General features: G+C 47.8%; 1 protein-coding gene across 3 annotated transcripts in view; it reads right to left on the reverse strand.

The window, feature by feature from the left end:
• The window catches only part of LOC135905210 (beta-hexosaminidase subunit beta-like), a 170,071-nt gene that overhangs the window by 139,424 nt on the left and 13,013 nt on the right, over positions 1-17,634 (reverse strand). For 2 of the 3 annotated variants that reach the window (XM_065436224.1, XM_065436223.1), the window contains exon 4: positions 2,509-2,559. The exons of the other annotated variant lie outside the window; for it this stretch is intronic. In XM_065436224.1, coding sequence (XP_065292296.1) covers positions 2,509-2,559 — 51 coding nt within the window. The remainder of the gene's footprint in view (positions 1-2,508; positions 2,560-17,634) is intronic. 3 annotated transcript variants of the gene reach the window in all.

Below are 17,634 nucleotides of genomic sequence, written 5' to 3' on the forward strand. Positions count from 1 at the left end.
TCGTTCTATACCTTCTTTTGTCCTTGTCTTGTGTTGCGCTGTAACAAAACCTTACTATGAATCCCAACCAACTGACCAAACTTGCCGTTTTGATGAATCCCACATCGGAACGCAGGCGGCGAGGCTGAGTTTGCTCAACTATCTGTATTATCTGGTGCTTTTTCAGCGTGACTGTTTAAATTGAATGAAGTCAATACCCATAACCGAGCATTTCGCCATCGGCACCGCAGCAATATTCACGCTCGTACATTGTTTATATTTTTCCGGTGACCGTCTTAATGCGATTAGCATTCTTCTGGAACTTAACTCACTTAGCAGTATGTTTGTATCTAATCTCTATCACGTCACAACTTGGGCCACTGGGTATGCGCCACTGGGTTTGTGCTCCAGCAGACAACTGGGACTGCTGGGTATCTGCAACTAGTGGTGTGTCGCTAGGTGCGTGGCCATTCTTGGTCGGTACCCCATAATGGGTATGCGCTACCCATCTAAAAAGCATCCTTTAAAATTTATCCGTTGCTGCGAAGGAGGGAACACGCGTCACACGTGTTTCTCTAGCACAGGAGCGTGATGCTTTACCAAGATGAGGCACTACATTTATTTATGTGCTAACAGTGTCAAAGTGGGGAAGGTGTGAAGTTTGGGAAGCCGATTACGTGGTAGAGAAGTGTTAGGAGGGCTTAGAAGATATATATATATATATATATATATATATATATATATATATATATATATTGTTAGAAGCACGGGGAAAAGGGGTTTATTTAGGCGTGCGAGAGCAGGAACGGCAGGCTACGAACAACAGGAATGGCCGCTGCACAGTCATCGTTCGCTTCTTTCTTTTTCTACTTGATCCACGCGTCCCTTTTACGCGCTTGGACGTAACAATATATATATATATATATATATATATATATATATATATATATATATATATATATATAGAGAGAGAGAGAGAGAGAGAGAGAGAGAGAGAGAGACAGCATAGGGGAAACAAAGAGGGAAATACATATAAAGAGGAAACATATATAACAAAGAGGGACAGCATAGGGGAAATTACCTGTATTTATTATTGAATTCAAGAAATGAGAAATTCGAATAAACGTGGATGAAGAAAACAGCTGGCCGTGCGTTGTGGCGCTAGCTATAACGCCCTCAAGGTTAGTTCTAGCAGTTAAAGGTAAATACCCTAATCGGATGGCAAGAGAGCGCCGCGGTAGCTCAGTTGGTAAGAGCTTCGCACGCGCAATACGAAGACGTGGGTTCGTAACCCACGTGAGGCCAGTTGTTTTTTCATGCACTTTCATTCCATTGCACCGACGGTCTGCTCCGTACGACCGTCAGTTGCACTTCGTTCCTCGAAGAGGCTGGACGTGTGTCGAGTGAGCTTCTGAACACCTTGCAATTTGGTGAACGCAGTTTAACTCGTGAATCCGGGACCTCAAAGATGCGCGACGTAATGCTAACGCATTTCTCTCGCATTTGCCGCTAAATCGCCACTGAATTTGTTTATCGGCAGGGCCACAAATGGGCATGGGCAGCGGGACAGCAATTCTCACCGTTAGAACTCACTTGCATGCCTCGCGTCTCGCAGGTCACGCGCGGACCTCGTGGCGGCGACACTAGATGGGGCAGCGTGTCTACAGGGAAGCGCAAGAGATGAGCGCCCGGTCGCAATATACGCCTCGTGCATGTCGCCACTCCACGTGCTTCGTTCATTAAATCCTCTTACAGTGTTCCCGTCTCCATGATCTCGATCTCCCAAAGATGCTGCTTATTGCTGACGACCTCGAATAGCGTAAGCGCCGCCACGCTGACTCCGCTAGCCACCGCGACGCGCTGGAGCTCAAGAGGTTGAATAAATGAATGCGTCCTCTTAAAGCGTGTTGTACACGTGTGTATATATAGAGAGAATCTGTGTATCTAGAAACGTATGCATAGAGAACACGCGTATACAACAATTAAAGATAGCCCGTCAAGCTTTTTAGGAAACACGTTGCACTTGCACATAACACCGTCTCTGCCTCGTTACTTCCACCATCAAGATTATCTAAACATTCAACTAAATAATCTTCCAAACACGTAAAACATATTCTTACGCGAAACGACACGAGGCGTGACTATTTACAGCGTATTTACAAGGAGGTACACAGCAGCAACCAACATGATGGACAGCTCGCGCACCTATCGTGCTCCTATCAGAATGTCCCTCTCGGAATAAATTTGCTTCGTAACAATATCATCGCCAATTGCACCCCCATCATCTGAAATTATGCTCATCGCATTAACGCCGCAAATCGTCCCCAAACGATGGAAGCGCCGTCAGTTGTTTCCACTACCACGTGGCGACACTATATTTATACACCTCGTTTGCTGTTACGCAAATGCAACGTTTTCAACGAGAGGTTATGCCGTTCGTAAGTGCTGAAAGCTTGTTTGAAAGAAAGTGAATAATGAAGAAAAGCGGCCAGCTAACTAGCGGTAGCAGTGGAGCAAAACAAGACCCACCTCCATCGGCGACCTGTTCCTCTGAGACTGCAAAAATGGACAGATGGGAAGCTGCGAAAAAAGAAAGCATCGTCCAAAACGTAACATTGGAACTGTCAAACGTGTTTCCGTCGTATTTCCTGCATTCGAAAGACGTTTTTAACGGTTTGATGCAACTTGTTAATGGGTTAGTTGGTTCATAGGTGCAGGTCTCACAAGTGCACACCTTAGATGGTTCTATGTATAAGCTATGTCTAAGACGTGTAGAAGACGGGCCCCGTCCTAAAGTGTGCGCTCAGGTCGTTAAAGCTGCAGGTTTCTTTCTTTTTTTTGGCATGCCTATAAGCTATCGAGTTCAGGTATCCCGATGAACGTGGACTTTTGTTGAAGCTGCCAAAAGATGGTTTTAATTCAGGAGACATTCGACACTTTCAAAAAAATGAAACGAATATTTGAACAGAATTGAAGCACCTTGACAAAGGTATACGCATTTTTTTCTGATGTTTTTTATGCAAGTGAAAGTTTATAAATAACTGTACAAAGTACTACCTTCCTCAAGACTGCTAAGAAATTTCCAGATATAGGAGTTGGGTTATAAACGCCGAAGCAATCGATCGTACACTCTTCTCAGCGCCTGCGCGCATCCAAGAGCTGGCGAAAAAGTTACGGAGTGGTGGTTAGTGAAAGGTCGTGCAAGGAAAGTTGTGATGCGCGCGTTGTTTCCGCACATCTCAAACACCTTTCTTTTCATCAACATTACCCCAGGTCAATAAAACTCCAGAGCTATTCATGGCAGTAAAAGTGCGTACAAATGTTTCGAGTACGCTTAAGCGTCGCCATTAAGAGTGGAAGGCGATAGCATTCAAAGATCCATGACTGCTTCTGACGTTTCCCGGCAAGTGCAGCTTATGTAACCGTAATGTTTCCTGGGAAACGCTTGCGGCGAACGCTACGCACGAAGGCAGGCTTTCTGGTAGAAACGCGGCCTCTTGCGTGGGCCGCGATGCGGCGGAGGCGAGAGCCATCTGGAGCTATTGCAAGGAGCCGCATGCGCCGCTTTATGGCCTTTGAGATTTCCAAGGTAAAATTTCGGAAGGTAAAATATTTTACCTTGGCATCTGTAATTCATGGTAGAAGATTAAATATTGGAACGCAACACCTCGTCGCCTTCGCGGCAAGCACAGTGATCTGTGATTTGACGAGGACGGAGTCTTAAAGGCTAGTAAGTGCGTGCGTTTCGGCAATGCGCAAGAATATCTCGTACCACGAGAAAACTTCATGAATCAGTGAGCTTTAGCAGTGTGTCGCGTTGCATATATAGCAGAGTACCATGTGTCTAAATCGTTTTTATCCTTGTTCTCTGCTTGCGCCTGAAGCTTGCTTCATTCATTTCATTGCGTTATTCGGAAATAAAGCCCCTAGTTTTTAAATATCGGTATGTTGGACTATTCCAGAGCACTATCCATTCCAGCATCATACAAGATGTGGACGTACTCGGCAAGGTGCGCTGCAGTGACCACAGGATGGTAAGAACTCGAATTAGCCTAGACCTGAGAAGGGAACGGAAGAAACTGGTACATAAGAAGCCGATCAAAGAGTTAGCGGTAAGAGGGAAAATAGAGGAATTCCAGATCAAGCTACAGAACAGGTATTCGGCTTTAACTCAGGCAGAGGACCTTAGTTTTGAAGCAATGAACGACAATCTTTTGGGCATCATGAAGGAGTGTGCAATGAAAGTCGGTGGTAACTCCGTTAGGCAGGATACCAGTAAACTATCGCAGGAGACGAAAGATCTGATGAAGAAACGCCAATGTATGAAAGCCTCTAACCCTACAGCTAGAATAGAACTGGCAGAACTTTCGAAGTTAATCAACAAGCGTAAGACAGCTGACATAAGGAGGTATAATATGGATAGAACTGAACATGCTCTCAGGAACGGAGGAAGCCTAAAAACAGTGAAGAAGAAACTAGGAATTGGCAAGAATCAGATGTATGCGTTCAGAGACAAAGCCGGCAATATCATTACTAATATGGATGAGATAGTTCAAGTGGCTAAGGAGTTCTATCGAGATTTATACAGTACCAGTGGCACCCACGACGATAATGGAAGAGAAAATAGTCTAGAGAAATTCGAAATCCCACCGGTAACGCCGGAAGAAGTATAGAAAGGCTTGAGAGGTATGCGAAGGGGCAAGGCAGCTGGGGAGGATCAGGTAACAGCAGATTTGCTGAAGGATGGTGCGCAGATTGTTCTAGAGAAACTGGCCACCCTGTATACGCAATGCCTCATGACGTCGAGCGTACCGGAATCTTGGAAAAACGCTAACATAATCCTAATCCATAAGAAAGGGGACGCCAAAGACTTGAGAAATTATAGACCGATCAGCTTACTGTCCGTTGCCTGCAAACTATTTACTAAGGTAATCGCAAATAGAATCAAGAACACCTTAGACTTCTGTCAAGCAAAGGACCAGGCAGGATTCCGTAAAGGCTACTCAACAATAGATCACATTCACACTGTCAATCAGGTGATAGAGAAATGTGCGGAATATAACCAACCCATATATACAGCTTTCATTGATTACGAGAAAGCATTTGATTCTGTCGAAACTTCAGCAGTCATAGAGGCATTACGGAATCAGGGTGTAGACGAGCCGTATGTAAAAATACTGAAAGATATCTATAGCGGCTCCACAGCCACCGTAGTCCTCCATAAAGAAAGCAACAAAATCCCTATAAGAAAGGCGTCAGGCAGGGAGATGCGATCTCTCCAATGCTATTCACAGCGTGTTTACAGGGGGTATTCAGAGACCTGGATTGGGAAGAAATGGGGATAAAAGTTACTGGAGAATACCTTAGTAACTTGCGATTCGCTGATGATATTGCCTTGCTTAGTAACTCAGGGGACCAATTGCAATGCATGCTCACTGACCTGGAGAGGCAAAGCAGAAGAGTGGGTCTAAAAATTAATCTGCAGAAAACTAAAGTAACGTTTAGCAGTCTCGGAAGAGAACAGCAATTTACAATAGGCAGCCAGGCATTGGAAGTCGTAAGGGAATACATCTACTTAGGGCAGGTAGAGACTGCGGATCCGGATCATGAGACGGAAATAATCAGAAGAATAAGAATTGGCTGGGGTACGTTTGGCAGGCATTCTCAGATCATGAACAGCAGGTTGCTATTATCCCTCAAGAGAAAAGTGTATAATAGCTGTGTCTTACCAGTACTCACCTACGGGGCAGAAACCTGGAGGCTTACGAAAAGGGTCCTACTCAAATTGAGGACGACGCAACGAGCTATGGAAAGAAGAATGATAGGTGTAACGTTAAGGGATAAGAAAAGAGCAGATTGGGTGAGGGAACAAACGCGAGTTAATGACATCTTAGTTGAAATCAAGAAAAAGAAATGGGCATGGGCAGGACATGCAATGAGGAGGGAAGATAACCGATGGTCATTAAGGGTTACGGACTGGATTCCAAGGGAAGGGAAGCGTACCAGGGGGCGGCAGAAAGTTAGGTGGACGGATGAGATTAAGAAGTTTGCAGGGACGGCATGGCCACAATTAGTACATGACCGGGGTTGTTGGAGAAATATGGGAGAGGCCTTTGCCCTGCAGTGGGCGTAACCAGGCTGATGATGATGATGATGATGATCCATTCCAGTCGTGCTGACAGGCCGATTCTGGCGATAACAATGGCTAGGCCTCGTACGCCCCCCCCCGCCCCTCCTCTCAGCCAATGACTATACTCGCGGACAACATTCTATGGCAATGATGGAAAAACTACAGAAATAAAGCGCGCACAAGTGACAGCGTTTCTCAATAGAGTCCCGCGTTTTAATCCACGTTCGTTTAGGCTGGGGAAGACAAAACATAAACACCTCCAAGCAACAGATAAATAAGACAGAACACACCAATGAGTGTAAGGGTTTACTTATTTTGCGACTTTTCCCTTCCGCGTTCAGGGAAACGCGAAACCGTCGCACGTGGAAGCTTCGTCGATTCAGCGTCTTTTGATGATGATGTGTGTTGTTTTGTGGCGCAAGGGCCAGGTTTGGCCAAAGAGCGCCATGACTGGTGGTAGTGTTAATGACGTATTATGGAAGATGTGACTTGGCTGTAAAGTGGCCTAAAAATGGTCGCTGTAAATGCGTAAAATCTATGTACTATAAGATTATGGCGATGAATAATGACTAAGACTGTGAAGATTAAAATCCATCGTAAAAGAATGATGCATTGTTTAAAATATGCGAGACGTTGAATTTCTTACAACACTACAGCCTCGCCAGAGCCCTTGAACCACAAGGGCTTAGAGGCATGTGCTTATTCAAATTATCGCAGCAGCATCCTCTGAAGAGAGGAAGTGCTACGAACGTGTGGGGCTAATAACATGAAACACAACATCTTCCAAAAAACCTAAGACGGCGTTGGTGTCAAAGAGTGGTTCTGGACCAAGTAACATAGCAGGATGAAGGGGGATGTGGTGCCTGTATGCTAAGAGAAAGTGTTTTTTTCTTTCGGGTTCGGCTTCCCGACACTCCAGTAGGACGTGGAGGACGGTCAGCCTCTCCCCGCATCTACCACAGGTTGGTGGCTCGTTTCCCGTGAGTAAGAAGTTGTGTGTGCCAAAAGTGTGTCCTATTCTTAGACGGCAGAATAGGACATCTGTCCTGCGGGATTTTGTTACAGGAGGCCAGAAACCTAATTGTGGCTTTATTACATGCAGTTTATTATTCATTTCTTCGCCCCACATGCGTTGCCAGTGGTTTCGTAGTTTCCTTCTTAAGAAAGGCTTCAGGTCTGTGACAGGGACCGAAGCAGTAGAGTTAGCTGCATGCGATGAGATTGATGTGGCCATCTGGTCTGCTAGAACGTTTCCCTCGATGCCCCTATGTCCAGGCACCCAGCATATGATCACATGTTGCTTAGATATATATGCTTTGCACAGTGCGGAGTAGAGTTCAACAAATACTGGATTTTTGTGATTACAGAAAGACATCAAGGCCTTCACAACACTGAGGGAGTCCGTATATATAACTGATTTCGGGAGTTGTGATTTGTTTATATGCTTTACGGCCGAGAGCAGTGCGTAGGCCTCAGCCGTAAAGATACTAGTTTCCGGGTGCAGTACGTCGGATTCCGAGAAGGATGGACCGACGGCTGCATAGAACACCCCGTCGTGTGACTTTGATGCGTCGGTGTAGAACTCCGTGCAGGAGTATTTGTGCTGGAGTTCCCGGAAATGCATCTTGATTTCAATCTCTGGAGCATGCTTTGTCACTTCCACGAAAGATATATCACATTGTATGAGCTGCCACTCCCAAGGAGGTAGCAGCTTGGCTGGATGCATTAGGCGAAGCTCAAGGAGTGGAACGTGCATTTCTTCACTAAGCTCCCTCACTCGTAGCGAGAAAGGCTTTCTTACAGAGGGGCGATTATGGAAAAGGGTAGTGCAGGTCATATCGTTAACAGTGTTAAAACATGGATGTTGTTGATTGGATTGTATTTTAAGGAAATATGTAAGGTTGATATAAGTTCTCTGTAGATGGAGGGACCATTCATTTGATTCCGCGTATAAGCTTTGAATCGGGCTCGTTCTGAAAGCACCAGCGGCTAACCGGATACCTAGATGGTGAACAGGATCTAGCATCTTTAGCGCGCTGGGGGCGGCAGAGTGATAAATAACGGCGCCATAGTCTAGTCGCGATCGAATGAGGCTTTTATAGAGATTCATTAAGCACTTTCTGTCACTACCCCATGTAGTCTGGGATAGAAGTTTCATTATGTTCATTGTTTTCAGACATTTTTCTTTTAGATATTTAATGTGGGGGACGAAAGTGAGTCTGTAGTCAAGTATGACACCTAGGAATTTGTGCTGTTTGCTGATAGGTATTCGTTGTCCACACAGTTCTAAGGAAGGATCCGGAACCACGCCTCTCTTTCTTGTAAAAAGAACGCAAGAGCTTTTGTTAGGATTGATCTTAAATCCATTCTTGTCTGCCCACACTGAGACTTTATTCAGGCCATGCTGTACCTGTCTCTCGCAGACTGCGAGGTTACAAGATTTGAAAGCTATTTGAATGTCGTCCACGTAGACAGAGTAAAAGATGGCGGGTGGTAGTGAAGCACGAAGCGTGTTCATTTTCACGATAAATAGCGAGCAGCTGAGCACGCCTCCTTGGGGTACACCCGTTTCTTGCGTAAAAGGACGTGAGAGTGCATTGCCGACTTTTACCCGGAAGGTACGATTTGACAGATAGCTTTTTATTATATTATGCATATTACCGTGGATGCCCATTTCTGACAAGTCTCTTAAGATTCCGTAACGCCACGTCGTATCGTACGCCTTCTCCATATCGAGGAATATGGATAAGAAGAATTGTTTGTGTACAAATGCGTCCCGGATATTTGCTTCTACACGTACAAGGTGGTCAGTTGTGGAGCGTCCTTCTCGGAAGCCGCACTGATAAGGATCAAGAATTTTGCTCTGTGCAAGGAAAAAGATGAGTCGCCGATTTATCATTTTTTCGAACACCTTACAAAGGCAACTTGTGAGGGCTATCGGGCGATAACTTGCCACTGAGGAAGGGTCTTTGCCTTGTTTCAAAACAGGGACTACAATGGCTTCCTTCCACGCGGTTGGAAGGTACCCTGCATCCCAGATGGTGTTGAAAAGTGTGAGTAGTGTAAGTTGGGTGTCTTTATGTAAGTTTTTGATCATTTCATACATGATTCTGTCAGATCCCGGGGCAGAGCTCTTGCATGCGCTCAAGACAGCTCTCCACTCGGCAATGCTAAAAGGACAATTGTATGGTTCATTCTGTTGACATTTTCTCATGAGTGGCTTACGTTCTTCTATTTGTTTATATTTCAGAAAGGATTGCGAGTAATGGTTGGCACTTGACACGCTCTCAAAGTGCTCCCCAAGTGAGTCCGCCTGATCTTGTAGGGTATCGCCTTCTGTGTTTACCAAAGGGAGTGCATGTGCTTGTCGCCCTCTTATCCTATTGACCCTGTTCCAGGCTTTCGCCTCATCTCTGAACGAGTTAATACTTGATAGAAACTTCTGCCAACTTTCTCGTCTGGCCTGTCGGCGGGTTCGCCTGCCTTCGGATTTTACTTTTTTAAAGTTGACTAGATTTTCTGCAGTGGGAGAAGCGCGTAGCAACCCCCACGCCCTGTTCTGTTTTTTACGAGCGATCCTACAATCGTCGTTCCACCATGGGACACGCCGTTTGCAGGCCAAGCCTTTTACTTCTGATATGCATTTATATGCGACATCTATTATGAATGCTGTAAAAAACTCGACTGCAGCGTCAATTTCTAATGAAGACAGGTCAGCCCATGAGATACTAGTTAGAGATCGAAATTTCTGCCAATCAGCTGTCTCAATCTTCCACCTAGGAGCGTATGGTGGATATTCGTTTTCTTTATATGATCTTAGCAGTATAGGGAAGTGATCGCTACCGTAAGGGTTGTCGGTAACTTCCCATTCAAGTTCAGGCAGTACAGACGGGGAGACTATACTGAGATCTATTGACGAAAAGGATCGGTTTGCAAGAGAGTAATATGTGGGCTCTTTTTTATTGAGAAGGCACGCTCCAGAAGAGAAAAGGAACTGTTCAACAAGGCGACCTCGCGCATCTATACGAGAGTCGCCCCACAGGGAGCTGTGCGCATTGAAATCGCCAAGACCAGCATAAGGTTCTGGCAATTGATCGATCAAGGAGTGAAATTCATGTTTGTTCAGTTGGTAATGCGGGGGTATGTAAAGGGAGCAAATGGTGATGAGTTTGTTTAGTAGGACAACTCGAACCGCCACTGCTTCAAGGGGCGTTTGTAGCTGTAAATGTTGACATGCAATACTTCTATGAGTAAGAATCGCAAGACCACCCGATGATGCGACGGCATCATCGCGATCTTTGCGAAACGTCAGATACGTACGGAGAAAGTTTGTGTGTTTAGATTTTAAGTGCGTTTCCTGTAAACACAGCACTTTTGGATTATGTTTGTGGATGAGTTCTTGCAAATCATCAAGATTTCTAAGGAGACCTCTGATGTTCCATTGGATGATTTGTGTATCCATGTTTAAGGTGAATTGGTGCTGTGTTTACGGAGACGGAGTGGATGCCTTATAGTACAGAGCCCTTTCGAGGCCCTGTAATAGGTGTTTTGTTCTTTCTGAAGCGTTCGAGCGATTCTCGACGCTCCTTAGGCGTTTGGTGCGCCTTGGGGTCAGGTGTAGTGTCCATTGCCTCGTGTGAGGCGCCGGACAAGCGCTCTTGCGAGCGAGAGGTTTTCAGAGGGAGTCCCGCCTTGGAGGGCAAGACCCCTGCGCCCACCAGCCCGGAGGTCGATGGGGTACCCTGAGGGATTTGGCTGCGCTGGACGTTGCCAGCGCTGGAAGGGGCCTCGGAAGTTGGGGCAGCCTCGGCTGCACCCACCTTTGGGGTGGATGGTCCCTTCTCCTCGGTTGACGGAGCAGCGCTAGCTGCAACCGCCGCGGGGGCAGATGGCGTAACTGCCGACTCACTGCCTGTGGGTCTGACAGCCGCCGGAGGCCGTTGCGACGCTGCCCCCTTACGCGCCACATCGGCAAAGCTGCTCTTAGACAGGTATGACACCCGCCTACGTGCCTCCTTGAAAGATATATTTTCTTTGACTTTGATTGTCACAATCTCTTTTTCTCTTTTCCAGGACGGGCAGGCGCGCGAGTATGCGGCGTGCTCGCCATCACAGTTGACACAATGTGGAGTCTTCTGGCATGTTTCGGAGGAATGTTCAGTGTCACTACACTTGGCACATGTCAGCCGGCCTCGACAGTTCTGTGAACTGTGGCCGAACCTTTGGCACTTAAAGCATCTGAGAGGATTTGGCACGTATGGCCTAACACGAAGTTTGATATAACCGGCCTCGATGGACTCGGGGAGGACACTTGAACCGAGCGTGAGTATAAGGTGTTTCGTGTTGATCTCTTTACCGTCTCGCCTGATCTTAATTCGCTTAACATTTATTACATTCTGTTCACTGAAGCCCTCCAAGAGTTCAGCTTCAGTGAGCTCTAGCATGTCATCGTCCGAGACAACGCCGCGGGTGGTGTTCATGGTACGGTGCGGAGTTACTGTTATTTGGGTTTCGCCAAATGAGACGAGTTTCGGCAGTTTCTCGTACTGCTTCTTATCGTGGAGCTCCAAGAGAAGATCACCACTTGTCATTCTCGACGCCTTATATCCTGTTCCAAAAACTTCAGTTAAAGACTTCGAAACAAGGAACGGTGAGATGTTACGCACTAGTTTGTCTGGGTTTTCTGAATGGATCACATGATATTTAGGAAAGTTCTGGACTTGTCGTCCGAAAAACTGAAAGAGATCTTCGGTGCGCCCTCGTTTGTGAGGGCGATCAGGGAGTTTAGGAAAAGCGTTTTCCATGAGTACAGTAGGGTTTTCGGCCGCGATGCCGACCACCCACCATGGAGCCCAACAGGGGGACGTGACAGGAGTTCCTGCTAGAGAGACCCTGCCAACGCCAGCCGTACATCGCTGCTATAACCAAATACAGCATAACCAAGGCTGGCTAGCTACACAAGGTTAACCCTTGCCGCCGGGAAACTAGGAAGTGAGGAGAAGTAATGAGAAGACAGGAAAGATGAGAAAGACGAGAGAGAAAGACGAAGATTGGAGAGGAGGACAGGAAAAGGCGACTGCCGATTTCCCCCGGGTGGGTCAGTCCGGGGGTGCCGTCTACGTGAAGCCGAGGCCAAAGGGGTGTGTTGCCGCCGCCGAGGGGCCGTAAAGGTCCAAACACCCGGCATTGGCTCAACCCCCAGGATCCCCTTTTCCCCGGACACGGCTAAGCCGCGCACGGCTACACGCGGGAGGGTCCAACCCTCGTGTGCTCGGGTCCGTGGTGTCGCAACGCACCAAACGCCTGCTTGCGCAGACGCCCCTGCGGGGTCAGCGTCTTTTACGACCAATCAAAAGCACTGTCAAACTCTGCCAGACTACGTGGTGCGGTAACACATGTGCAGCAGGCATGTGCCCGTACTTTCCCTTCATTGCCACAGAAAGTTGTCCGCGAGTATAGTTGCGCAAAAAATTGGAAATTAAAAGTGTATCTTTACAATATACACGACCAGAATACATATTTGTTAACAAGGAAATTAAATAGAAAATTTGCATTGTTATCATGGCCGCTATCTTGGGGCACTAGCTCATTAATAAGCGGCGTGAACAGGAAATGGTCGTTACAACAGGCGCCTCTTGCACCGGGCAACAAATCGATAGCAGTGATAGTCATATGAAAAATGGCCGCGGTCAATAAGAAAAAAATATGCACGTGAAATGATACGGTACACTGACGCCATCGTGGCTAGCGTGTTAGAGTATCGGTACGGTGACAAACTGTGTGCCACATTAACCGAACAATTGGTAGTGTACAAAAATGTTCAGGATGAGGAAGCTGTCATGGTCGTATCGCTATTTGTGGTTTACTAAAAGGCAGGCCCCTAGGTAAAACGCTGACAGGAAGATTATAATTAAATTATGGGGTTTAACGTGCCAAAACCTCTTTCTCATTATGAGGCACGCCGTAGTAGGGGACTCCAGGAAATTTAGACCACCTGGGGTTGTTTTAACGTGCGCCTACATCTAAGTACACGGGTGTTTTCGCCCCCATCGAAATGCGGCCGCCATGGCCGACATTCGATCCCGCGACCTCGTGCTCAGCAGCCCAACACTATATCCACTAAGCAACCACGGCTGGTCACAGGAAGATGCGAAGAACGTTGCATGTCTTTCTATTTGTTCTTTTGTCAGTGTTTTGTGGTGAAGCGTGCACAGAACTATTATGCCCCAACTGATGATAGCGTCTTAGCAGCGTTCTTGAATACTGACACGTGTGCTTATATTCCTCTGGTGACCGCTGTTCTCGAGCTAGCAAATGTTAAACGTTATCGCTCAGCTCAAGACGCGCCTGCATGATTTGGAACTTACGAGAAAGTTGTCGTTCATTCTACCTGTTGTGTATGTCCTCGCGGAACATTGAATTATCAGATTGCATGCGCGACACGAACCCTGTAGTAGTTTCTAGAAACCACGCGGGCTCCAGGGATTACACTGGAACCTGCGACGAGTGATATACAAAAGCCGACGCGCTTGACCCGCTGATCAAATTTTCGACGATCGCCCACAGGGCTCGCAACCATCGGTGTGCTTTGATTGTAGCCTCTTCTTGAGGGTACAGGTTCGCCCAATAAATACTTAGTTTCCTCATTCTTAGTTTCGCTGCTGTGGTCTTCACTTTCACTATTACGTGACATCTGGCGGAGGTGTTACTGTGCTGAGTTACCGAACGCCCCCAGCAAAGCCGCGATCCAAGCTCTAAACCACAGAACATCATCAACATCGCCAAGGACCAGCGAGCTAGCCGTAGGCAGTAAGGACTGCTACCGGATGCGGACCTCTTCCTGAGAAGACCACAGGGATCAAAGCCAAGTGAGCGACCCCAATGGCAGCCCTAGCATCCCCCACCCTGCTGCGACAACCTCGGGGGCCACCGACTTTCCGTGGATCATCTGGTGAAGACCCTGATACCTGTCTGCAGACATACGAGAGGACCGCGACTTCAACTGGAGCCGCGACGACAAGCTGCACTATGTCCATATTTCGTTGGGTGACGTCAGTCGGACCTGGTTTGAGAACAGTGAGACCACACTGGGGTGAAGTGGGACCTATTTCGTAAGACCTTCACGAGTGTCGTACGAAGGGAAATGGCCGAAGCTGTCTCAGAAACCAGCTTGCAATTATCGAACGAGAGCATCGTGGTCTTCGCGGAGGAGATGACTCGCCTCTTCCGCCACGCCGACCCCGACATGTCTGAAGAAAAGAAATTTTGGTCCTTGATGGGGGATGTGAAAGGACAACTATTTGTCAGAATAATGCACAACTCACTCAAGACTGTCGACGAATTTGTTTTGGAGGCCACAACGACCGAGAAGGCACTTGAAATTCGCACTAGGCCTGGAAACAAAAACTACACCGACAAAAGAAGGCCTTATGACGCGACATTCCAGCTCTAGGTCAACACGATGTCGCCGTGACCCAAGACCAAGCCGAAAGTGCAGCGCAAGACAAAGAACCATCGACCTCGACGTGCTTCTCGATGGCCCCGTAGTCACCGCTTCCGTGGACACAAGAGTCGAGTACTCCGTCATGGGTGTACCCCTCGTCACCCAGTTGAAAAAAGTTGACTGCGTGGGAAGGCTCTCAAATTCTTACCGCGAAAGGACACCTGATAGCGCCAACTGGTATCTGCACGCAGGCACGTACCCAAGCGGTGGCGCGGGAGGGCCCTTCCCCCCTCCACCGAAATTAAGCGGCATAACCTCCCCCCCCCCCCCGCCAATCCGCCCACTTCACCACTCCTCACACGCACTCCTAAAGCGCCGACAAATCATTCTACTCGGCGATCGACATTTTGCTGCCTTTTACAGCGAAAGCAGTATATATGAACAACTTCCGTAGTTTTTGCACCGTTCGTCACAAGAAAAAATCATCATGCGGGCCGATCGTGGTGATAGCGCTGAAGGGGTCCAAGCTCAATAGCACATATTCTTTCCTACATGTGGGCTCGAGAACATGTAACGCGCCCTTCGCGACCTTCGGGACGGGCCCACGTATGGGGAGTGCTTAACGCCTGCTTCACCTTCGCCGCGAGTCAGCCCGGCATTGAATTATCTTCGGGAGGGGCCCACGTGTAGGGAGCGCTTAAAACTTGCTTCACCTCCGCGACGGGTGGGCCCGGTATGGCACTACCTTCGGGATCGACCCACGCATGGGGAGTGCTTAACTCCTGCTTCACCTTCACCGGGAGTCGGCCCGGTGTTGCATCTTCGGGATTGGCTAACGTACGGGGAGCCGCCGGAAGCGGAGAATAATTCCGTGTGTTTTGAATGACGCTTCTACAGTTGTCAGTCGAGCTGTCTGACATAGCCACTTCTCTGCTGTGCTATGTTAATATGGGTGTTTTTCTTACCTTCCGCGGTGGGCGCAGTACGTCCAGAACCGCTGCGGCCTGTGCTCTACGCGGTTGTACGGGACTGGTGACCTTGCATCGTTACGCAGCTTCCCAAATGACAACACGAATCGGTTTCGGCACTTGGTGGAGCAGTAAAAGAGGGATCGAGAAGAACTGTGATTGTTCCGCAAATATATATTTCTCTGTAATTCTTCCAAAGCTAATTCAAAAAATGCTACTTGAAATCTTTATATTACACTTCCGCTTGTTTACTTGTTCTTGGCAGTGTTCTTCCTGCGCATCTTTCATGCGCAAGTCCGTTTGATGTGGTTTCTTGTTTGCCAAACAAAGGAGAAGTGTACCTCACAGGCGTACCTGTGAGGTACACGTTATTTCAATTCTATCTTGCGCGTGTAGGTGCCTTTATGGCGAGTTGTAGGCGCTGTTCACATTTGTACTAGTAAGGGTACCTCCCCCTCTCATTTGCATAGAAAACTTACCTTGTGTTGCCCCTCCCCCCCCCCGAAAAAAATCCTGGGTACATGCCTGCTGCACGGCAGGAATTACTGTTCATCACCGGACTTACCCTGCCACCTTCGTTATCCTCCAACAGTGTTCACGAGACGTCATTCTCGGCATGGACTTCCTGAACCAACACGGCGCAATCATCGAGCTTAAGTCGATAACGCTGTCGGAAGATCAAGCGATACCGCCGAACAACTCTCGTAGTGACCACGCCTTGAGTGTGCTCGAAGATCAAGTGAGTATCCTGCCTCGCTCTAGCATTGCTATTGCCGTCGGCACTGGAACACCCGCTGACGTAAAAGGCGTCATCGAGAGTGACCAATGTCTTCTGCTCGACACTGAAATTTGCGTCGAAAGATGGATCGCTCAACTGCACGGTGGGAAAGCGGAAGCGAAGCTCACAAGGCTTCAGCGAGGAGTTCAAGCACATCAGCAAAGGCATGACGATGGCATACATCAAGGAAATTCCGGAAACCAGCAATGCATTTGTCCTCTCGGATTCTGCCGCGTTAACCTCGTCGACCATAGTTCCAGAACCAGATTTGAGTAAAAATGCCATGAGTAAACATCAACAGCTCAAGGCTCTTTTCTGACGATACAAAGGCTGCTTTTCGACGTCATTGAGGATTCTACAAACATCAATTGCAAAGCATTGCATAATAACTGAAGAGTGCTCTCGACCACTCCGCCGGAGCCCTTGCCGAGCTTCGACGTGAGAGCGTGCAGCTGTAAAGCAAGAATCCGATGAAATGCTGAGCAACGACACATACAGCCTTCTGCAAGACCGTGGGCATCACTTATAATCTTAGTGAAGAAAAAGGACGGAACCCTAGGTTTCTGCGCCGATTATCGTCGAATGAACAAGCTCACAAAGAAGGAAGTACACCCTCCGACGGATAGGCGACGCTTTGGATCGGCTCTGCAGCGTTAAATTCTTTTCGTCGATGGATCTCAAGACTGGCCACTGGCAAATAGAAGTCGACTAGAGGTATCGCGGAAAGATCACCATCACGCCGGACGATCTATCCGTTTAATGTCATGCCGTTCGGACTCCGCTCGGCGGCTGCAACGTCCCAATGCGTGATGGACACCTTGTTAGTAGCGTTGAAGTGTCAGACCTGTCTTGTCTACTTGGATGACGTCGTCGTCTTCGTCCCTAATTTCCACGATCACCTTAGGAGGTTTGAGACAGTACTAGAGGCGATGAAGTCATTCAGACTCACTCTGAAGCCAGAAATATGCCATTTCGCTTACTAAGAACTTCTGTTCCTAGGCCACGTCATCAGCAAATCTGGAGTCTATCTCGACCGACAGAAGACAACTGCGATCGATATGTTCCCTAAACCCATCGACAAGAAGGCAGTGCGCAGATCCTTGGCTTGTGCGCCTATTGCAGGCGCTTTGAGAGAGAGTTTTCAGAAATTGCGGTACCATTAACCCATCGCACGAAATCTGACGCCGATTTTAAATAGGCATCACGGCAGGAAGAGCCATTTCAGGAGCTGAAACGACGGCTGCGGTCATCACCAGTGCTTTAACAATTTGACGAAGCCACCGAGAGGGAAATCCACACCGATGCAAGTAGCGTAGGCCTCGATGCTGTGCTTGTC

Source organism: Dermacentor albipictus, chromosome 3 (genome assembly GCF_038994185.2).
Source record: "Dermacentor albipictus isolate Rhodes 1998 colony chromosome 3, USDA_Dalb.pri_finalv2, whole genome shotgun sequence".
NCBI lineage: Eukaryota > Metazoa > Arthropoda > Arachnida > Ixodida > Ixodidae > Dermacentor > Dermacentor albipictus.